The sequence below is a fragment of the Ursus americanus genome, chromosome 11, assembly GCF_024610735.1.
Source record: "Ursus americanus isolate L20-20 chromosome 11, mUrsAme1.1.p, whole genome shotgun sequence".
NCBI classification, from domain to species: domain Eukaryota; kingdom Metazoa; phylum Chordata; class Mammalia; order Carnivora; family Ursidae; genus Ursus; species Ursus americanus.
Genome location: NC_142137.1, coordinates 34,467,125 through 34,488,831, shown reverse-complemented (window position 1 = coordinate 34,488,831; position 21,707 = coordinate 34,467,125). Strand labels below are relative to the sequence as shown.

Sequence of the window (21,707 nt, the reverse complement as noted above, 5' to 3'; positions counted from 1 at the left end):
TTATCTCTTTATAGATGGGCCCCTTCAAATTCTCCTAACTTGGATATGCCATCTGTCTTTTGTTGGGACGCTGACTGATGTATCCACTATTTAGAAGCTCTTCCTTCAAGGTAACATCCCAACTTCCCCCTGCTTGGTGTGCTTCTGGCAAAATCTCCCCCCTGCTGGTTTGCTAGTTGCTCCTAACAACCTCCCTGAGGTGCACATTATGAGCCAGACTCTAAAAACCTTTCCTCACAGAATGTTGACCTATGCACCCACTGTGGAATTAGACCAACTCTTCTCAGAATTCAAAGTAGTTTGCCAGTTGTGAGTGCAAAGTTGGGGATATGTAATTTATATGTCAGAATATGCAAAATCTCCAACATTGTTAGCAGATTGGTGTGGCCATCTAGTTTATAATTAGCTCTTCAAAGAATTTAAGAAAATAAATCTGAAGTAAAAGGCAATATTTCATTATTAGACTTGCTTAAAGATGGCCACAATAGTCTTTGTTTGCCATACATTGATTGATTGATTAATAAAGCCAGCTAAGACTAGACTTACACATAAATTTTCTGAAAGCTTATCCTTAAAAAACTATTAATAAATGCTATGTCCTGAAAATGAATCAAAATTATCAAACCACAACAATGTTTATAAAAAATAATTTATAAATAACACTTTTCAGAGCACTTTCAAAGCATTAGTAAAATAAGCTTAATTACAATTAATATTTTCTGAGCCTAACTGAACAGGAGTTCTAAGGCTGTATGGATCCCAGGATTTTTATGAATAATTAGGTGTACACATATGCATTTTCCTAGGCCAATGTGCTTATCGCTTTCATCAGACTCATAACCCCAAGAAAACTAAAAACTAAACTGCTGTACGGTAAAGGTTCTGAGGCTGTGTCTGTTTGATACATACACGTTAGTAATTGTTACCAAAGGTACTTTAAAGATGTGAAATAAAATAAACCACTAGGGCAGGGTTTATTTGATCTTTTAATTGGGCTATTAGTTTGTTCATGATTTCACATCTTTTCAAGTATTCTTAGATTTGCCAGATGGGGGAAAAAACCCTCTACTACCAGGGTGTAACTTACTTTTTGTACCCATTATCATTTATATGAACCCCTCATAAGCAATGATTTCAGCAGGACTCATTTTAATAGCGTATAAAACTATCATCTTTTTAATAGAGTATGAGGATTTTACACCCACAGGTAAAATTTTATAAATAGATGTAGATTTTTTTTTTAAATTGTAACTGTAATTGCTGGCATAAAGTTAAAGCCAATGGACTAGTTATAATCATTATTGCCTTGATTTAAAAATTTAAGAGATGCTAACATAAGTTTAACATAGTTTGTTCTTTAAAAATGACATAAAATATTGCCAGTCAATAAGTCATTACACTTGTCAGATGAACTTTGATACCATAAAGCTCTTTGCATTGTTAACATATATAAGAAGTCTTCAATGCAGTGGCTAAGAACTACAGTAGTAACTCTGACAGAATTTAAGTTATTTATAGGTCAGGTAGTTAAGCTAAATGAAATGAAAAGATAAAAATCCTTTGAATTAAAAAATTTCTTTGACTATAGCCTATAACTCCATAAACACTGATTAGTTAAGTCTATGAATAGCCAAGAACATCTTAAATTTTATAAAAGAAATAAATGAGAATTTTCAAGGTCAATTTTACTTATAATCAGTAACACAGGGTTCCATAAATAGTAATTGATGGTGAATATGATTTTGGAGTGTGCTTTATAAATGTTTGTGTCTGAAGATTTATTTAAACCCGCATGTTACAACTGCAATATAATCCCACAATCAGCAAAGGGGTACCTTAGACCCCTTAGAATTAAAAAAAGAGTAGGGAAGAAACAAATATTTCTAGCTATACTTCTCTACAGCTTAAGAAAAAAATACTGTCTATATTTATTTCCTAAATACCTATATGTTTCACCAAAGCTTCTGTGACCAAAACATCTATACATAACTGCAAATAGTGTAAACAGCAATGAACTTGTTATCATAAACAGCAAAGGTTTAAGAAAGGAGCTGGATCTTGTTGGTCCAGCAATACCTGAGTTCCCCTATGTAAGACAAGCCTCCAGAGTCCTTTTCCCACTTCTCTCTGGCGACTGAGGCTGGGAAGTCAGAGGGCTGACCACCTGGGGCTTCTATAAACATCCACGACCCTACACAGAAAGAGCACTAGCCTTCCCAGGGGATGGGTCAATTACTTTGCCCTCAATGGAAAAAGTTGTATTAAAAAGTGACAAATAGTCTACCCAGAAAGGATAATAAATCCAGCCAAATTCTGCTAGGTACTGCATCACTTTCTTGCAAAGCCCAGTACCACACTGCTCTGTTTCACGGACGCTTCGAATCCTCATGCCTTTTTGAGAAATCCCTTTGCCTTATTCTCACTCCAATTAGCCTTCTAAACTAGTTAGCATGAAGCCAAGCGTAAGTGATATCATCAAACAATCATTCAACTGAGAGCAAATATCTTAGAGGTCTGCACTAGAATGTGGGTACTGCTAAAACATTAATAAGTATAAATGCCTCTCCAGATTTTCTAACATCACTGAGTTTTGTAAATTCTGGATCAGGCAATTTCAGGAACTATTTAAAATGAATAGAAATGGCACTCAAACTGAAACACCCATACTGCTCCTATATCTAAAGTTCTCTTTTTATAAAGTACATTTTTATTAAAAATGAAATACATTTCTCCACTCAAATAGCAACAACTCTACGATAAGATACCACATCACACCTACAGAGATGGCTATAATTAAAAAGCTAGACAATGATATGAAGAAATTTGAATCCTCATAGGTGGCATGTAAAATAGTGCGGCCACTTTAGAAAACAATTCGGAAATTCCTAAAAATGTAAACATGGATTTACCATATGGCACAGCAATTCCACTCCTAGGTATATACCCAAGAGAATTGAAAACACACTTGAACATGAATGTGCATAGCAGCATAATACCCAAAAAGTTGAAGCAACCCAAATGTCCATCAAGTGATGAATGAGTAAACAAAATGTAGTATATTCATACACTGGAACATTATTTGGTCATAAAAAGGAATGAAGGACTGATACATGCTGAAATATGCACGAACCTTGAAAACACTATGTTAAGCAAAAGGAACCAGACACAGAAGGTTCCATATTATGATTCCACTTCTATGGAATGTGCAGAATAGGCAAACCCATAGAGACAGAGAGTAGACTAATGGCTGTCCAGGGGCTGGGAGAGGCAAAGGAATGAGTATTATACTGTATGGTGACTAACATAATATAATAAAAAATCATTAAAAAAAAAAGGAATGAGTATTATAACTAATGGGTACAGTTTCTTTTTGCAGTAATGAAACATTCTAAAATTAGTGTTGATGCTTGCCCAACTCTGAATACACTAAAAGCCACTGAATTGTACACTTTAAAAAGGTGAACTTTAGGACATGAGAATTATATCTCAATGAAGTTATTTTAAAACAGCAACAATCTCACCAAAAAAATGTTAAAACTAATTAAAAATATCAGTAAAGTTATGATACAAAATCAATATATGAAATCAGTTGTTTATATACACTAACAATGAACAACCAGAGGGAGAAATTAAGAAAACAATCCCATTTACAATATAATTAGAAAGAATAAAATACTTAGGAATAAATTTAACCAAGGAGGGAAAAGATTTGTATACTGAAAACTATAAAAATTGTTAAAAAAATTGAAGAGAACACAAATAAATTGAAAGAAATTCTATTTTCATGGATTGGAAAAATTAATACTGTTAGAATATTGATAACAGCCAAAGGGATCTATAGATTCAATGCAATCCTATCAAAATTCCAATGCATTTTTCACAGACATAGAAACAAAAGTCTAAAAACTCGTATGGAACCACGAAAGACCCCAAATAGCCAAAGCAATCTTGAGAAAGAACGAAGCTGGAAGTAGCACGTTCCCTGATTTCAAACTATACTGTAAAGCTATAATCAAAACAATATAGTATTGGCATAAAAACAAACACATAGACCAATGGGATAGAATCAAAACCTGGAATTAAATCCATACATATACAGCCAACTAATTTTCAACAAAGAAGCCAAGAATATACAATGGAAAAAGGATAATCCCTTCAATAAATGGTGTTGGGGAAACTGGATATCCACACGCAAAAGAATGAAATTGAATCCTTTTCTTATACCATACACAAAAATCAACTCAAAATGAATTAAAGACTTGAACTTAAGACCTGAAACCAGAAAACTCCTAGAAGAAAACAGGGGATAAACTCCTTGACAATGGTTTTGGCAAAGATTTTTTTTTTTATTCAACACCAATGACAAATGCAACAAATTCAAAAATAAACAAGTGGCATTACATCAAACTAAAAAGCTGCTGCACAGCAAAGGAAACAAGCAACAAAATAAAAAGGCAGCCTATCAAATGGGAGAAAATATTTGCAAACTACAATATCTGGTAAGGGGTTAATATCCAAAATATACAAGGAACTCCTATAACTGAAAAGTAAAAAAGAAAGAAAGAAAGAAAGAAAACCAAAAACAAAAAAAAACTAAAAATGGGCAAAGACATTTTTCCAAAGAAGATGCACAAATGGCCAACAGTTACATGAAAAGGTGATCAACATCACTAATCAGGGAAATACAAATCAAAACCACAAGATTCACTTCACACCTGTTAAGATGTCTATGATTGAAAAGACAAGAGATAAATTTTGGCAAGGATGTGGAGAAAAGGGAAGACTTGTACAGTTAGTAGGAATGCAAACTAGTACAGCCACTATGGAAAAGAGTATAGAGTTTCCTCATACTTTTTAAATTAAAACAGCTTCCTCATACTGCTTTAATTAAAAATAAAACTACCCTATGATCCAGCAACCCCATCTCTGGGTATGTATCCAAGGGAAATAAAATCATTATTTCAAAGAGATATCTGTACTCCCATATTCATTGCAGCATTGCTAACCATAGCCTTGGTATGGAAACAACCTAAGTGTCCATCAATGGATGAATGAATAAAGAAGATGTGGTATGGAATATTATTCAACCTTAAAAAAGAAGAGGGTTCTGCCATTTGCAACAACATCAATGGACCTCTTGGACATTTTGCTAAGTGAATTAAGCCAGACAGAGAAAGACAAATAACCACATGATATCGACATTACTTACATGTGGAATCTAAAAAAAAACTAGTGCAACTTCTAGAAATGGAGAGTAGGATGGTAATTGCCAGAGCTGAATATTGGGAGAAATAGAAACAGGTTGGTAAAAGGACACAAACTTTCAGTTATAAGATGACTAAAGTCTGAGGATCTAATGTAGAATATGGTGATTGTTGTTTTTTTTAATAATAATTTTTTATATTATGTTAGTCACCGTACAGTACGTCCCTAGTTTTTGATGTAAAGTTCCATGATTCATTACTTGCGTATAACACCCAGTGCACCATGCAATATGTGCCCTCCTTAATACCCATCACCTGCCTATCCCATTCCCCCACCCCCGTCCCCTCTGAAGCCCTCAGTTTGTTTCCCAGAGTCCATAGTCTCTCATGGTTCATTCCCCCTTCTGTTTACCCCCCTCTTCTTCCCTTTCTTCTCCTACCGATCTTCCTACTTCTTATGTTCCATAAATGAGTGAAACCATATGATGATTGTCTTTCTCTGCTTGACTTATTTCGCTTAGCATTATCTCCTCCAGTCCTGTCCATGTTGCTGCAAATGTTGTGAAATCATTCTTTTTGATGGCTGAGTAATATTCCATTGTATGTATGGACCACATCTTCTTAATCCAGGCATCTGTTGAAGGGCATCTCGGCTCCTTCCACAATTTAGCTATTGTGGACAATGCTGCTATGAACACTGGGGTGCATATGGCCCTTCTCTTATTGTTAATGGATATATACATATAATAAGCCATCACATATTACAATTTTATTTGTCAATTATAACTCAAGAATGCTGGAAAAGGAAACCACAGATAGACTTATGACTCAATACAAAAATGGAAACTTTAAACTTAAAAAAAATGAAAAACTGATGACATGTGGAAGTTTCTTCCAGTCTCTTTTTTCTTATCCTTTATAGCTGTGATTATACTGCATTCACTGATAATTTTTAAATTGTACCTTCTTATTACAAACTCATCAGAAACATAATTTTGATGGCTGTACAATATTCTATGAAGATCATTTACCACAATAATAAAGAAAACTATTATCAAGTGCTTAATGTGAGCAAAGCATTGTTCTAAGCCATTTATATACATTATCTAACTTAATACTGAAAACAACTTTGTGGAATAGATTTTATTTTCACATAGAAATTTTATTTTATATGGGAAGAAATCAAGGTTTAATTAATTTTATAGCTAGTGAGTGATAGAGTCAGCATTCAAACCGAGGCAGCTCTGCTCCAGGGCCCCAAAGCTTGAATAATAATGATCTTCTACTCATTGTTTCCTTCACTATTTTCTACTTTCGTTTTACATTTAAGTTCTTTCCAGTTTTTCACTATTATAAACAATAAGGATTGTTCTTCAATGCTGAAGATCACACTTCCCCAGCCTGGATCCTAAAGGTATCCTAGTAAACTGTCTTTCATCACTAAATTAATTATATAACTTTCATTTTCTTTTTAATTCCCAGCCTTATGAAGACAAGTGCAGCTCAGTTCTTTTGCTAACAGATCATTTCCACTCTTGGGCAGTAGGAGATGTCAACCACACCTGAGTTAAGAGAGGCTGTAGGAAAAAACTGCTAGATGATGAGCTCATTGCAGGGAGGAACCATCTATATTCTTATTTGTATTCCCAGCACCTACCAGGTCTTCTGGTATGAAGTGTACATTGAATAAACAATGAATGACTAAGCCACTTTACGAGAAACAGCAATACATGAGCAGAAGAATTGCAGAGCTCTCAAAAGAGCGCTGATCATAAGAATCAGAACTCTAGCGAGGTGTCTAGGCACTTGCTTGACCCCCTTTGTTTAGAAGTGGAGATGGCTCTTTTCTTTTGCGGGAACCCCTTCCCCAGCTCTTTGTTTCAGGGTAATTAATATAGAGACCTTTGAAACTCAAGCACATGCATCATCCTATCCTGACTCGCCAAACAATTACACCTATATAAACACTGACATAAATATAGGTGTAAATTCAGAGACATTCTTAGCAAAACTAGATAGCGTCATGTTGAAAATGAACAAATTGCCATGAGAATGTGCTATAAAAGGAGCATCTATTGACTCAGGTGCAGACATATGGTTCTTTAACATAGGATTCTTTAAGCTGAACAGAAAGTACAACAAAAGACATTGTTCATAATGCTACTCTCGTACATGCAGGCTCTTTCAGGGATTTGAGAGCTTTTCAATTTAAAAATACAACAGTATAGGGGCCCCTGGGTAGGTCAGTCGGTTAAGCATCTGCCTTCAGCTCAGGTCATGATCCCAGGTTCCTGGGATTGAGTCCCGCATCAGGTTCCCTGCTCAGTGGGGAGCCTGCTTCTCCCTCTCCTGCTCCCCTTGCTTGTGCTCTTTCTCTCTCTCTCTCTCTCAAATGAATTAATAAAATCTTTTTTAAAAATACAATAATATAAAAGGATAGTAAAAAAGAAAATTCTTGTATCTACCACTCCAACACAACTATTTTCATTTTGCATGTTACTCTAAATCCTTATTCATACTAACATATATTTATATATTAGAAATTGCAATGTATATTTAATTTTATACTATTATATATATGTACATTATATTAATCATACATTCTATTTTCACATATCAGATCATAAGCATTAGTCCATTTTTAAATATAATCCACACATTGATAATTTTAAGGAATCTATAATATTCCATTACATTCATGTATCCTTATTTTCCAATGTTCGACAATTACCAGAAGGCAGATAGAAAATTTTTTTCTTTTCTTTTTTTTTTATTTTGTTATTTGCTTGTAATTCTGTTGCATTCTGTCCATGAGTGAGACATCTCAAGCCAGAAATATGTGTAAGCAAAGTGGAAAATTTTGTCTTCTTCCTCTCAGCCTCTGATTATGTTTATTTGAACTAAGGACCACCTCACTAATACTCTCAGAGCCAATGCAAAGTAAGTATCACATCTATAGTTCACTACAGCCACCACCCAACCCTCCTTAAGCCAATAAGAAGAGGAAAAACAGAGGCATTGATCAAATGTTGCCATTAAGAGGTGTGGTTCTTCACCTTCTGCTCTGTGACATTCTGGAGAGCGGGGCCACCATTTCCAACAGCCCTTTCCAGCCAACAACAAAAGGAACCAATAAACCAGCCCAAGGACAGGCCATTTCCTAGTCTGGTTTGCCACTCCTTCCTCCCAAGGTGTCAGGTTTTAATAACCACTCTGCTGGTTATTAAATCAGCTGAGGTTAAGATGGGCAGTTAATTGCTTTATCCCTCTGTAGAAATAACCTTCCACCTCTGGGTTCTCATTGCCCTGGCTGAGTTTCATTTATCCAGTCATTACTTACTAAGCACTTACTATACCAGACATTGTGCTGGTCAGTGGGGATGCAATAAGGAACATGACAGACATAGCCAAGTGTTTTTGTGGATCTTTAATTTGAATAAAAAATATAAACAAAACACATAAATTAAAAGAACAGCTGGTTTGATGAGTGTTATGATGGGAATTAAAAGGGTCTATGATCAAGAATAGCAGGAGGTATCTAGCTTTGATGTCACTGTGGAAGTTATATTTTAGGTAAATGCTGAGGAAGAAGAGCCAGCCATGCAAACAGCTGACAAAATATTTCAGGCAGAGGAAACTGCTAGTGCAAAGGCCCTGAGGCTGCAAAGAGTTCAGTTGTGGGAACTCCCAGAGAGCCAGGATGGCTATGGCACAGTGTTGAAGAGGAGCCTGATACAGAATGAGGTAAGTGAGGTGGGCAGGGGCCTGCACAGGACCAAGGTTACACTGCATTAGACCTACCCTCATCATCGGGGTGCAGGGAGGTCTGTACACCAAGACCAAGACCCTGCTTCCCCAGACTTCCCTGTTCCTCAGCACGTATAGCCTCACTACCTCTCTCAGCCTTGACTACACCATTATGGCTTTTATCTCTGTTTGTCTGTCATTCATGAGCAGCCCATGACCCCCACCTTATCTACTGCACTCCACTTCCCACAGGCCCCCTGTGTCCCCCTTCTGCCCCTTTCTCCCTCACCTCCTTCCCAGTTCCTGAAATCCTCCTACCCTTCCTTCCAGGATTTGCAGCCCCTCAGCGCAAAATCCCCTCCGTGCTCAAGCTGGTCTCTGAATATTTCTCTTCCTTTTCTTGCTGTAATGGAATCTGGCTCTCCCGTGAAGACCCTGCATTCCTGCAGCTCTTGCAGTTGGAGACTCTTCTCCCACACCCCACAGACCACAGGACCTGGAAGTGGGACAGGGGTTCTTATTGTTGTGTTCAGACCGACTTCCCTTCTTTCTGCCTGAACTTCCCCCTACTTTGAATCTCATGCCATCAGATCACATCATCCACTACCTGTCACTGTACCTGTCATCCCTTCTATTTTTCAGTGATCTTAGTCCCTTGCTCACTGTCATTCACTCTTCCTCAAACCTAGTCCACCAGTTGATGGCAACTCCAACCTTCCAGTTTCTCCAGCTGAAATCCTTGATGTCATCATTAACCCCCGCTGTCTCACAGGCCAATCCGCTAAGAAATGCTGTTACCTCTGCCTTCAAATGTATCATCCGGAACCTGACACATGTCACCCTCCAAGGCTGCTGGCTACCATCCTCTCTCTCCTGGATTCCTGCCACAGTCTCCCAGTAGGAGTCCCTGCTTTTACACTTCCTATCATGATGCTTTCAAAATGTACCTTAGACTGTGATACTCAGCTGCCCAAATCACTGTCACGGCTTTCCATTTCCTCAGACAAAAAGCCCAAGTCCATCTATTGGCCTACTTAGCTCTAGGGGACCCGGCACCCAGTTACTTGCCCGCCTCACTCTCCAGGCTCTGCCTGTACTGAAATCCTTGCGGAGTCTTGAAAACACAGACACAGTTCTGCCTTAAAGCATTTGACCTTCCTAGGTGTTTTCCCCTCCAGACTTCTGTACGCTGTCTCACCTCCTCCAATTAACCAAGTGTCACCTTCTTCTAAACTTAATGACCAAATTTAGAATTATCACTCACCTCCCCCAGCACTCCCAAAGCCCTCTACTCTGATCTACTTTTTATTGGCACCATTGCACTTATTTGAACCTATTATTTAATGTATTGCTTTTTTTTTAAGATTTTTATTTTTAAGTAATCTCTACACTGAACATGGGGCTCAAACTCACAACCTCGAAACCAAGAGCTACATGCTCCACCAACTGAGCCAGCCAAGCACCCCTAAATGTATTGCTTATGTGTTCTCCTGTCACCAGAGTATAAATTCCATGAAGCAGGGATTATTTCCTGTTCTGTTCGCTTTTGTACCCCCAAGTGTTTAAAAACCATATCTACCACATAATATAGGCTCATAAACAGTTTTAGAATCATAACACATGTGAGGTATTTGGATTATATTCTAAGTGAAATTAAAGCCATTGAGAGTTTTAAGTAGGTAATTGATGTGATCTGATTTATGTTTTGTTTTGTTTTTAAAGATTTTATTCACTTATTTGAGAGAGTGTGTGCTCTTGCAAGCAGGGTGAGGGGCAGAGGGGGAAGGAGCACAGAACCTGACACTCGGCTCAATCTCATGACCCTGAGATCAAGACCTGAGCTGCTAACCAACTGAGCCACCCAGGCACCCCAATCTGATTTACATTTTAAAAGATGACTTTTGGGGCGCCTGGGTAGCACAGTCGTTAAGCGTCTGCCTTCGGCTCAGGGCGTGATCCCAGCGTTCTGGGATCGAGTCCCACATCAGGCTCCTCCGCTATGAGCCTGCTTCTTCCTCTCCCACTCCCCCTGCTTGTGTTCCCTCTCTCGCTGGCTGGCTCTCTCTCTGTCAAATAAATAAATAAATAAATAATCTTTTAAAAAAAAATTTAAAAGATGACTTTCATTGCTCTATGGTGAATGGGTTATAAAATTTTTTAAAAAAGAAAAGGAGAGACCAAAAGAGAAGCTAAGAGGTTATAGCTGGAGTACAGGTGATGTGCTATCAATGGAAATGGAAAATTGATTCAAGTATATCTTTTGAACATAGAGCTCACAGTCCTTGCACCTTTATTGAATGAGCCTAGTGAAGGAAGAGAGAGAATTGAGGAGGAGTCTAAAGTTTCTGGCTGGAAAAAATGTGCTGAAGGAAGTATGGATCTACTGTAAAAGGGAAACTGAGAGAATATTGGGCTGCTAGGGACTGAATGTTGTCCTCCCTGAAATTTACATGTTGAAGCCTAACCCCCAGTGTGATGGTGGCAGAAGGTGGGGCCTTTGGGAGGTGATTCCCTCATGAGGGTGGAGCCCTCCTGGATGGGATTAGCGTCCTTATAAGAAGAAACTTAAGGGCACCTGGGTGGCTCAGTTGGTTGTCTGCCTTTGGTTCAGGTCATGATCCCAGGGTCCTGGGATCGAGTCCTGCGTCGGGTTCTAGAACAGGGTCAGTAAACTTTTCTTAGAGAGTACTAGATAGTAAATATTTTTGCATTGTGATCCACGTATTATTCCGTTTTTACTTTTACTACTCTTTTAAAATGTAAAGACTGTTCTTAGCTTGAAAGCTACACAAAAACTATCCTTGGGCCACATATGGCCTGTGGGCCAGAGTTTGCCAACCCCTGTTCTAGAGCATGTAAGCTAGAAGACTAGAAGGCAGAAGGCAGGAAACACGGGTTTCAAACTGAGATTTGGAGGAGGTCATGTTTCTGAGTGTGACTATAGACATGGTGTGGAAGTACAGTACAAGGAAAGTACTCACCTCATTTGAGGTACTCACCTCATTTGAGGTGAGTAACCGAGAGCCCAGTGACCCATGTGGACACTGAACCACTGAAACTGATGAGGAGAATAAGGAAGGGGGGTTGCCAGATAAAAAATATATGCGTTGTTTGAAAATCAAATTTAACTGGGCATCCCGAGTTTTTATTGCTTAGTCTGACAACCCTAGGTAAAGAGAGATACTAAACTGGAAAGTGAAGCCTTCCGTGAATGAGAGATGATAGCAACATGGTCTAGCTGTGGGGCGTGAACTTCGAAGGACTATGAGGGGGTGGAGGAAAGAAAGGAGGAAAAATGGCTTCAGAAGTGTGAGTGGGAAGTGAGGAGGACGTTAACCCCTCATCCTGGCACTGAGACACAATGGGCACTGGAGAAAGCTGAAGGAGAACTGCCTCAGGACTGTGGCCTCAGTCCTCATTTTAGTAATGAAGGGGAAGGAAGTTGAGAGTTCAGAGAGATTGGGGGGGGGGGGCGTGTATGGCAGGCTGAACATGTGCAAGAGTTTGTTGATCACAGTTCTAGAATGTTAGGAGTCACAGTGAGTGCGTTTAAGAAGGAAAAGTCAGGGGAAATAAGCAGAAAGTGAGTGCTCTGGGAGTGGGGCTTTGAAGCAGCCTGAGAAGAGTAGGGCAGCAAGGCCTGATGACTAGGTCTGTTCTCTCAGAGGAAGGGCAGACTCCAGCATTATTGTCCTGAATACTTAGCTTGCTAAATTGGTGTGTTTATTGGCATTAAACTGGGACTCCTGAGAAGTTGACGCCCAGATGGATTAGACACGCTTGCATGATTTATTAGGGGAAGTGCCTGTAAAGAATAATGGGGAGAAGGCAGCAGTGGAAGGGAAGAGGCAGGCCCCACACCTGTGGAAGGAGAAGGGGAAAGAACTGGAATCCTGCAGGAGCACAGTTGTAAGAAAGTCCCCATCAGGCTGGTGGGGAATCGCTACCCAACGTTGCCCCTGAGAGCAGGACCCCTTCCCACAGGAGCTGCACCTGTGCCCCAACCAAGTCCTTGGCTGGAGCGAACCTGAGGACCTGTGTCCCCAGAGGGGCAGCAGGGGGCTGTCAGTCAACTGCACTTCCCTCTGTTGCAATGGACAAGTCATAAAATTTCCCCTTGTCCTTTGTCAAACAGCTGCACACAGCATCTCGAATGTGGAAGTGTGTCTTTCAAAGAGCTTTATGGCAGTTAGGAAGGCCGTTGCTATTCTTTGCAGAGGTCCTTCTTCCTCTATCTCCCACACAGAAACCTCCCATGGATGGCCAGGACTCTGCAGTTGTCCTTTTTTGTCTTTTCTGATATTTCAAATACCTATCTCAATTCAGTTTCTATCTTTTCTATACAAGTTTCCTTTTTAAAAAAAATATCGTGACTACCTCAAGTCATGAAAAAGGACTTCAGTCAAGTTCTTTATTTTATTTCTCAAAGAGTAAAATTCAGTTCATCTTTAGAGTGAGGCCTGTCAGGTGGGCTTTTCAGGGGCGGAAGAGGGAAGAGCTTCTGTGCTCTGAGCCACGAGTGCTGGAGGGCAAGTCCATTAAACTGAGAGAAGATGCTTTATGTAAAACCGATCAAACTTTCAGTGACCAGAAAACTAAAAACACTATCTTAAAAGATTTTTTTAATGATTTCATGGACATTAGGAGGTCCCCACCTGCTCACTTTCCAGAATAAATAAAAGTCAGGGATTATACAGTTTTTAACTGCTAAAATAATATATACCTACACATGGCCTTGTAATTTTGCTGTTATTTTGCTATCTTCTTAAAATTACCAAAAGACCATGGAAATGATTTCTCTAGGGCTGTAAACAGTCCAAAAACTATTTTGTGTAATGAAAATATTCAGCTCCTTATACCCAGAAATTGCTTTTTTAGAGAACTATGAACTGCCCAAATTACCCTTATTCGCCTTCTTACCTGAAGCTGACTCTGTCACGTGCTTCTTTGCAGCCCATCAGTACAGGGAATGGCTGCATCCCTGACGCGACCAAAACAATCTGCATGGTGATTAGAACATGACAGTCTCTTCCTCGGCGGGCAAGGGACCGACGTTTTCAGGAGTAGAGAAACTCAAAAGACTCTGTGCCGGCTTGTTACACATGGTAAGATCAATTAGGGCACGCTGGGTTCGTGGATTCTACAGAATCAGCTTACTCGCTTTCCTGGAAAGTCAGTATTTTATGAAGATTATCACGGTAAAGTAAACATAACTTAAAATGTATCATTTTAACCATTTTTATATGTACAGTTCTGTAGCATTAAGTACATTCACATTGTTGTGCAACCATCACCACTATTTATATCCAGAACTTTCTGATCGTCCTCCCAACTGAAGTTCTTACATATTAAGCATTTGCTCCCCAATCTGTCCTTCCCCCACTGCCTGGCCACAGTAGTCTACTTTCTGTCTCTGTGAGGTTGACTGCTCCAGGAACCTCGTATAACCGGACTCACACAGTTTTGTCCTCCTGTGACTGGCTGATTTCACTTCGCATCATGTCTTCAAAGACATCCGTTTACATTGTAGCATGTGTCAAAATTTCCTTCCTAAGGCTGACTAACATTCTGTTGTATATACACACTGCATCATGTTAATCCATTCATCTGGACACCCAGGTTGCTTCCCGCTTTTGGCTCTCGTACGTAATGCTGCATAGGAACATGGGTGTGCAAACAGGGAGTTCAATTCTGAGTAAGCATACAGCCCCCGCAGTGGCAGAGTCTTACTGCAATTTTCTTCTTTTCTGCTTCCTGTGTCATTACGTCCAGTCGCAGGCGACAAGCGGAGTGAATATCAAGTTTAAACGGCAGGGGGCAGCAAATATCCATAAACTAGACAAAACGCTTCACAAAAGCACGGATGTTTTGTATACCGCGTTAAATTTTGTCCCTATACACTAAGTAGCACCAACGTTTTATCTCTAGGTCTCCTACATTCATTGTAAGGAGCCCTTGAAGTATTTATCTGAGTTTAATTAATAAAGAGAACTTTATTATGAAATATAAAAGTCTAATTCATCAGTGGAAGCACTATCCGGGTGCTTGAAATTCTGCTCAGAGCTTTCAACAGTCTTGCCTGAAATGTCTCAGCCAACCACACACACGTTATAATCTTTTTGCCGCATCATGGAATGTTGAGAGTAGGTTTTAATTGTTTAAACTTGCCTCTGGCTTCTCTGACAGACACTGTTAGTTGTTTACCCAATATCCTTCTCACCGTCTTCTCTAATAATAAAAACTCCAGTTTTTATTAGGCCCACAGTGTACCCCACAACAACAAAAAACTAAATTTCCTCTCCTCCATTGCAGCCGGAGGTGACCATGTGATACAGCTCTGTCCTTGAAATGTGAGCTCAAGTCCGAGGCGGATCAAGTTTTACTTTCCTCGTATAGGCTCATCCTCCTTCCTTATTTTCATTGTTTTCTTTTTGTTTGATTTGTTTGTTTCCTACCCAAAACTTGGATGGGAAACAACATGTGGGGCAGCTCTACTGTAATCATCAGACCCAGGAAAATACAAGCCACATGTCCAACATTGCAGAGTGGAAAAAGCAGCCTTGCAAAGACGACCTTGGTGAGGCTAACCATTCCTGGGCGGCCCACCTCTAGTAGGACTTTCTACTTCCTGTTACATGAGGAAAACCTTCCCCTATTTGGCGAACTCATCATAGTCAGGGTGAAGCAGAGCCCAATCCCTAAGTGAGACAGATGGACATTCTCTGGGATGGAGAGATGAGTTAAAAGTATGTTTAAATATAGAGATAAAAATATATTTGCATTTTAAATTGAGAAATGTGCCTGAAATGTAGTGCGGAATTACATTTTAATTAGATGTGCATCTAAAAATAATTAGCTAAGGCTGCTATTGCCCAACGTTTGAAATAACGAATTAATAGGCCTTTAGGTAAACAAAGGAATGGCATTTAGGAGTGGAAATACTGGAAGGGAATGACTTTTTAAATAACAAAAACAGAGCTGAGTTTCCTTAAACTTATAAAAATCCTCAGGAATGTGGGAATACCTATTCATTAAAGAGTTCAGTTTGTCAGGTTTTACCACAATGCTATGAAAACTCATTTGCGAAATGCCACAAGATCAAGATAATCCTGTTCCCATCCATACCCTATTATATTTTGTGGGAATATTTGGTGGTCTGTGTACATAGCGAGTATATTCATCATATGAAATGACCATTTATCAACATCCAAGAGAGAGAACGAAAAGGATTCATTTAAAAAACAAAATGAGAGAGTTCAAAGAAAATGTTCCAGAATTAGATCACACAATGGAATAGAACTAAATAGGAGGAAAGAGTGAGGAAAGGGGGCAGGGGCTCAAGTGCTAAAATCAGTTCTAAATCTGTAACCTTCATTCCTTCTCTATACTAAGAGCAGGTTTTTGCATTTGTCAAGTGAGAGATGTGAAATGTCTCGTGATACTTGTAATTTAGTTGGAGAATAAAAAGTAAGACACATTAACACTAGAGCAAATCATATGGCACAGTATGTAATTAATGGCTAAATTATGTGGTTCAGATGATAAGTGCTATAGAAATTGAGAATATAAGACAAAGAATAGTTGAGAAAGGTTTTGTGGAGGAGATCGGAAGAGGGAAAATTTGTGAAGGAGAAGGTTAAAAAAGGAAGAACAACTTTCCAAATAGGAAGAAAAGGCAAGGAGGCAAGAACACAATTGACTTATTTGTGGGATGGGGAGGAAAGCCGGTTCTGGAAAATAGTGGGGGACAGATTTAGGGTCAACTCATAAGTGCCCTCAAATACTAGGGAAAAAAAAGTTTTATAGTTTACTAGGAGAGGTCAATCCTATTTTCTGGAGAATGGAGAGTATCCGTTCCAGCATTCCTAACTCCACTCAGACCCTTGATGATTAGAAAACCTAGCGGTGTCCCAGGGTGCCAAACTTGTACTGAGTCTCAGCTCATGAACCAGCAGCTCTCTTCACTCTCCACCAAACTATTAATCAAGACCGGAGTAACTCCTTCCAAAGTAGCCAACCCAACCTCTAGAGGTATTGTCACTTTCAATCCATGGAGAGGGGCTGGGGTACCAGCTGATTTCTGCAATTTGAAGTATACAATTTGAAAAGTAGAGAGCCCTGAAAAAAAAAGTCAGGAAATTATTTGCGAAGTATTAGCCCCAGAACACCACTATGGAACACTGCTAGAGGCAAAAGTAGCCACCGGGGCTTGCCATATTCTAGAGCCACTGATTAGAGAAAGGAAGCAGAAGTCCAGAGGAGTTCAATACAGCCAGGGTGGGGTAAAGGGCATTTAACAGTGTTTCAGAAGAGAAAAGAGACCCTCGGTCCCTGGTGATGGTTCCACTCTGCCCTAAGCAAGTTCTCTAGTTTCTCCCACTTCCACATTCTCATTCAACAAAAAAGTAACTATTTGGTAAGGGTGTCAAGGGCAATTCACCCACTCTACCTCAAGGCATCAAAGGTCTGGATGAGCTACCTATATTAACCATAAGTAAGAAGAAACGGAATGTCATGGCAATCATGCAAGAACTCTACAGATCATCATCGTTACAGCTCCTCAGACTTAAGAGTACATAAGAATTATGTGGGGAGCTCATTAAAACACAGATTCTGGACCTTACTCCTAGAAATCTTGACTGACCTTTTATTCCAATTCAGTTGATATTTGTAAGGTATGTTGCTACCTAATGAATATGTCTTAAGTTTCCTCCTCCTACTAATAGCAGCAAAAAAAATATCAATGCCCTTTTTATTTATATCACAAACTCAAAAGAAAAAAGTTTGGAGATTCTCTATTCCATCATCCTTCCTGATAATAGCAATTCCATCTATGACATCCTTTTAAAGATATGCCCTTCAAATTTCTCTTTGTGGTCGGCAGTGATGGAGTGCTTACCATTTCACATTTTAGCCCAACACGTTAGGGCCAGCCATAAAATTGCTATAAAACCCTTTTTGGAGATACTAGTCTTATCTTCCCCTGGAGAGATTTATTTATATTTCAAAGGGTAAGAGTAAGAACCTAGGATCCTTCTCAAGGAACAAAGGTTTTTGTCCCCACCTTTCAGGAGGGGAAGGGAGACAGCTGTTCTTTCTTATATAAATACCCAGATTTATATTTTCCAGATTCTTCTCCTACATTACAAACCCTGATGCGTATAATATGAATCTACCTCTTCTGTTGCCATAGGGACAATCGGAGCAAGGGGAAACTAACACAGTTATTTTCTGTAAACAAATAATAATCTGCTCTGCCTCAGAAACCTTGAGTTCACATTCAGGGTAATATTAATAAATAGGAGTTTTTAAAACCGTTACAATCCCATGACAACACAGGAAAGCAGTATGAACATAAATACTTATGTTACTGGCTGTGGCAGACTAAAATCATGCATAAGTTATTTTCCATATGCAATTTATACATTTAACATTTACTATATGTTAAGTAGTATTTTCTAGTAATCAACTTTTATCACAACTTCAGGGTAATAGATTTACTCCCAAATTTTGATATTCCCATGAGAGCTAGGAAAGAGAGATATAAGGCCTACAGAAATATTCCATAAAGTAAGTAACCTGGATAAACGAGTATATCAAATGTATATGAGTTTTTTTTTCTCATTTCTGAAAAACATTACTCTCAATTATGAATCTCTGTTCTTACAGAATCTTTCCCCATTGGCCATAATTTCTCAGAGAATTTTTTTCAGTGAAAGTTTGTATTTATAAAGAATGTTTAGTACTCTGAAATATACCTATCAAGTACTTTTTATGCCTTATTACTTTACTTATTATCATTATGACAACTTTGTGGCATATGAGATAATTACTCTGTCATTTTTAGAGATAAGGAAACTGAGACACAAAAAGGTTAAGTAATTTACCAAAGTCTATCCAGTTAATTAGTTTCAAAACTAAAGTAAGAGCCAAGCAATTAAAGAGATATACTAAGTTTGCTCTGAATGATTCATATGACCTCTAATTATAAAAGTTAAATTAATAAAAGAATTTAATGGCATAGTCAGTACTTGGCTTACTTTTTTTCAAAATCATAAGACTGCAAAAAAAAGATGAGAAGACAAAAGGTCTCACTCTGAGTAATAGCTATACAAATTATCGTTTGATATATTCTCTTTTTAAAAAAATCGGGTTGATCTCTAATAGCATTTCTCTTCCTGGTGATATCCAATTCAAAAATGACAGTTTATAAAAAGCATGCCAAAAATCCAAGACAATTCTCTGACCTTGGCTAGTGATGCGATTTGTTTAAGTATAGAATTGTTAACTTTCTGACACTTGGCTGCTCATGACTGATGTCTTTAAGTTAGTTACATATAACTAATTAATTAAAATTAATGCTTGCCAACTACCTCATTATGCATCTCGGCAATAAATGTACTTGATATTTGCTGTCAGAGTATAGATTTTAATGAATTTCTGTGATGTAAATATGCTTTTCTGTATATTTCTATTATTAAAAGGGCAAAAACAGCTTTGTATTAGGTGTAAATTATTAGAAAAACAGGAAACATAGCCAGAAAGTTAATACTTTTGTTTTAACTATTTATAGCCCATATGTTTTTTAAAATAAATTTTATTTTTGAGCAATTTTAGATTTACATAAAAATGAAGATAGTACAGAGAGTTCCCAATATCCCACATCCAGTTTCCCCTATTATTAACATTTTATATTAATATTTGATACATTATTACCAACTAAATACTTACTCAGTTTTCCTTAGTTTTTACTTAATGTCCCTATTCTGTTCTAAGATCCCATCCAGGATACGACATTACATTGAATAGCCAAGTCTCCTTAGGTTCCTCTTGGCTTTGAGAGTTTCTTAGATTTTTCTTGTTTTTGATAACCTTTGGGATCGTAAACTGGTGCAGTCACTGTGGAGAACAATATGGAGTTTCCTCAAAAAAATTAAAAATAGAACTACTATGTGATCCAGCAATCCCATTTCTGGGTATTTACCTTAAGGAAAGCAATCACTATCTGGAAGAGATATATGCATCCCCATGTTCATTGCAGCATTATTTGCAATAGCTAAGTTATGGAAACAACCTAAGTGTCCATCCGTGGATGAACTGATAAAGAAAATAAATAAATAAATAAATAAATAGGAAGGAAGGAAGGAAGGAAGGAAGGAAGGAAGGAAGGGAGAAAGAAAGAAAGAAAGAAAGAGAAAGAAAGAAAGAAAGAAAGAAAGAAAGAAAGAAAGAAAGGAAAGGAAAATATACATAATGGAATATTATTCAACCATAAAAACTAATAAAATCCTGCCATTTGTGACAACATGGATGAATCTTGAGGGCATAATGCAAAGTGAAATAAGTCAGACAGAAAAGGACAAATACTGAATGATCTTACTTATATGTGGAATCTAAAAAAAACCAAACTCATAGAAAACATGCCAACTGGTGGTTGCCAGGGGAAGGGGCTGGGGAAAGGGTGAAAATGATCAAAGTGTAAAAACTTTCAGCTATAAGATAAATAAGTTCTGGGGATGTAATGTACATGGTGACTCAGTTAACAATACTGTACTGTATATTTGAAAATTGATTTTTAAAGTTCTTGCCACACACACAAAAATTTTAACTATGTGGTGATTATTGTGTTAGCTAACCCTTTTGTAGTAGTCATTTAACAATATATACATATATAAGATCACTATGTTATACACCTTATAAAACTTATACCAAGTCATAGGCCAATGCTATCTCAATAAATCTGGTGAGAAAAAAGCCTCATTTTCAAATATATGGTAAAATAAGGAATTATTACTGGGGAAAAGAATGAGCATTTCTCCCTCTCTTTTTAAAAAATATTTTTTCCTGGGTGGGGGTATGGGTTAAATGGGTGATGGGCATTAAGGAGGGGACTTGTTGGTTTGAGCACTAGGTGCTATATGTAAATGAGGAATCACTAAATTCTGCTCCTGAAATAATCCTACACTATATGTTAACTAGCTAGAGTTTAAGTTAAAAAGATACTTTTTTCCTACTTCAGGAAAACATGGATATGATTCATTGGAAGTAGACTTTCCCTGGATCTTTTCTAACAAATAAACTGGACATATAATATTTGTGCTGCCTCCTAGTTTTGTCCTGTTCCTCTTCTATAATTGAAAGGGCAAAGTCTTCATGCTGGGATAGAAGATATACTATCACTGCTCTCACTTTTACATCAGTTAAGGTATCTTTGGTTGTAAGTTACAAAAATCCCAAATTGACTTAAATAATAGAAAGTCACGATTCATATATCAGAAGGTCCTGAAGCATTCAGTAAATAGGTTTCAGGAAAAGTTTTCCTCCAGGGTAATAGCTCTCTGCTTTCTTGATACTAACTGAAGCTCAATTTTGCTATAATTCCTTTTACTTTGCAAGCCTGATTCCAACCAAATAGAGATTATTTTAGGCATAGACCTTCTTTCTAATGCCTTCTAGGTCTTTGATAATTTCTTGGATACTTTTCCCCCTTTATCTCAGCTCAAAAAAAGTACCTACCCTACGAGCCAGCTCTCTTTAACTTCTCACAGTTGAGACTCACCCCTTCTGTGTTCTGTCTTCCACAAAGTCTGCTACTGTGATCAGAATTGATAGATAAAGATGCACTGGGCATTTCCAATCTGGGGTGGGAGAGGTGTTTCAGATATTCAACAGTGAAACATAAAACCCTTTATGTTACATACTTTCAGAGACCACTCTATATACCTTCTTAAATTTATATAATTTCTCAACATTGCC

The 21,707-nt window shown here is 38.0% G+C and overlaps 1 protein-coding gene across 4 annotated transcripts in view; it reads left to right on the top strand.

Moving 5' to 3' along the window:
* The window catches only part of FAM184A (family with sequence similarity 184 member A), a 176,945-nt gene that overhangs the window by 31,592 nt on the left and 123,646 nt on the right, over positions 1-21,707 (top strand). For 2 of the 4 annotated variants that reach the window (XM_087865425.1, XM_087865424.1), the window contains exons 3-5: positions 15-110; positions 8,778-8,948; positions 13,905-14,056. In XM_087865425.1, coding sequence (XP_087721551.1) covers positions 13,970-14,056 — 87 coding nt within the window. In that variant the 5' untranslated portion in view covers positions 15-110; positions 8,778-8,948; positions 13,905-13,969. Of the gene's footprint in view, positions 1-14; positions 111-7,906; positions 8,949-13,904; positions 14,057-21,707 lie in introns of those variants that run through there. The other 2 variants (XM_087865426.1, XM_087865427.1) reach the window with 2 other exon arrangements.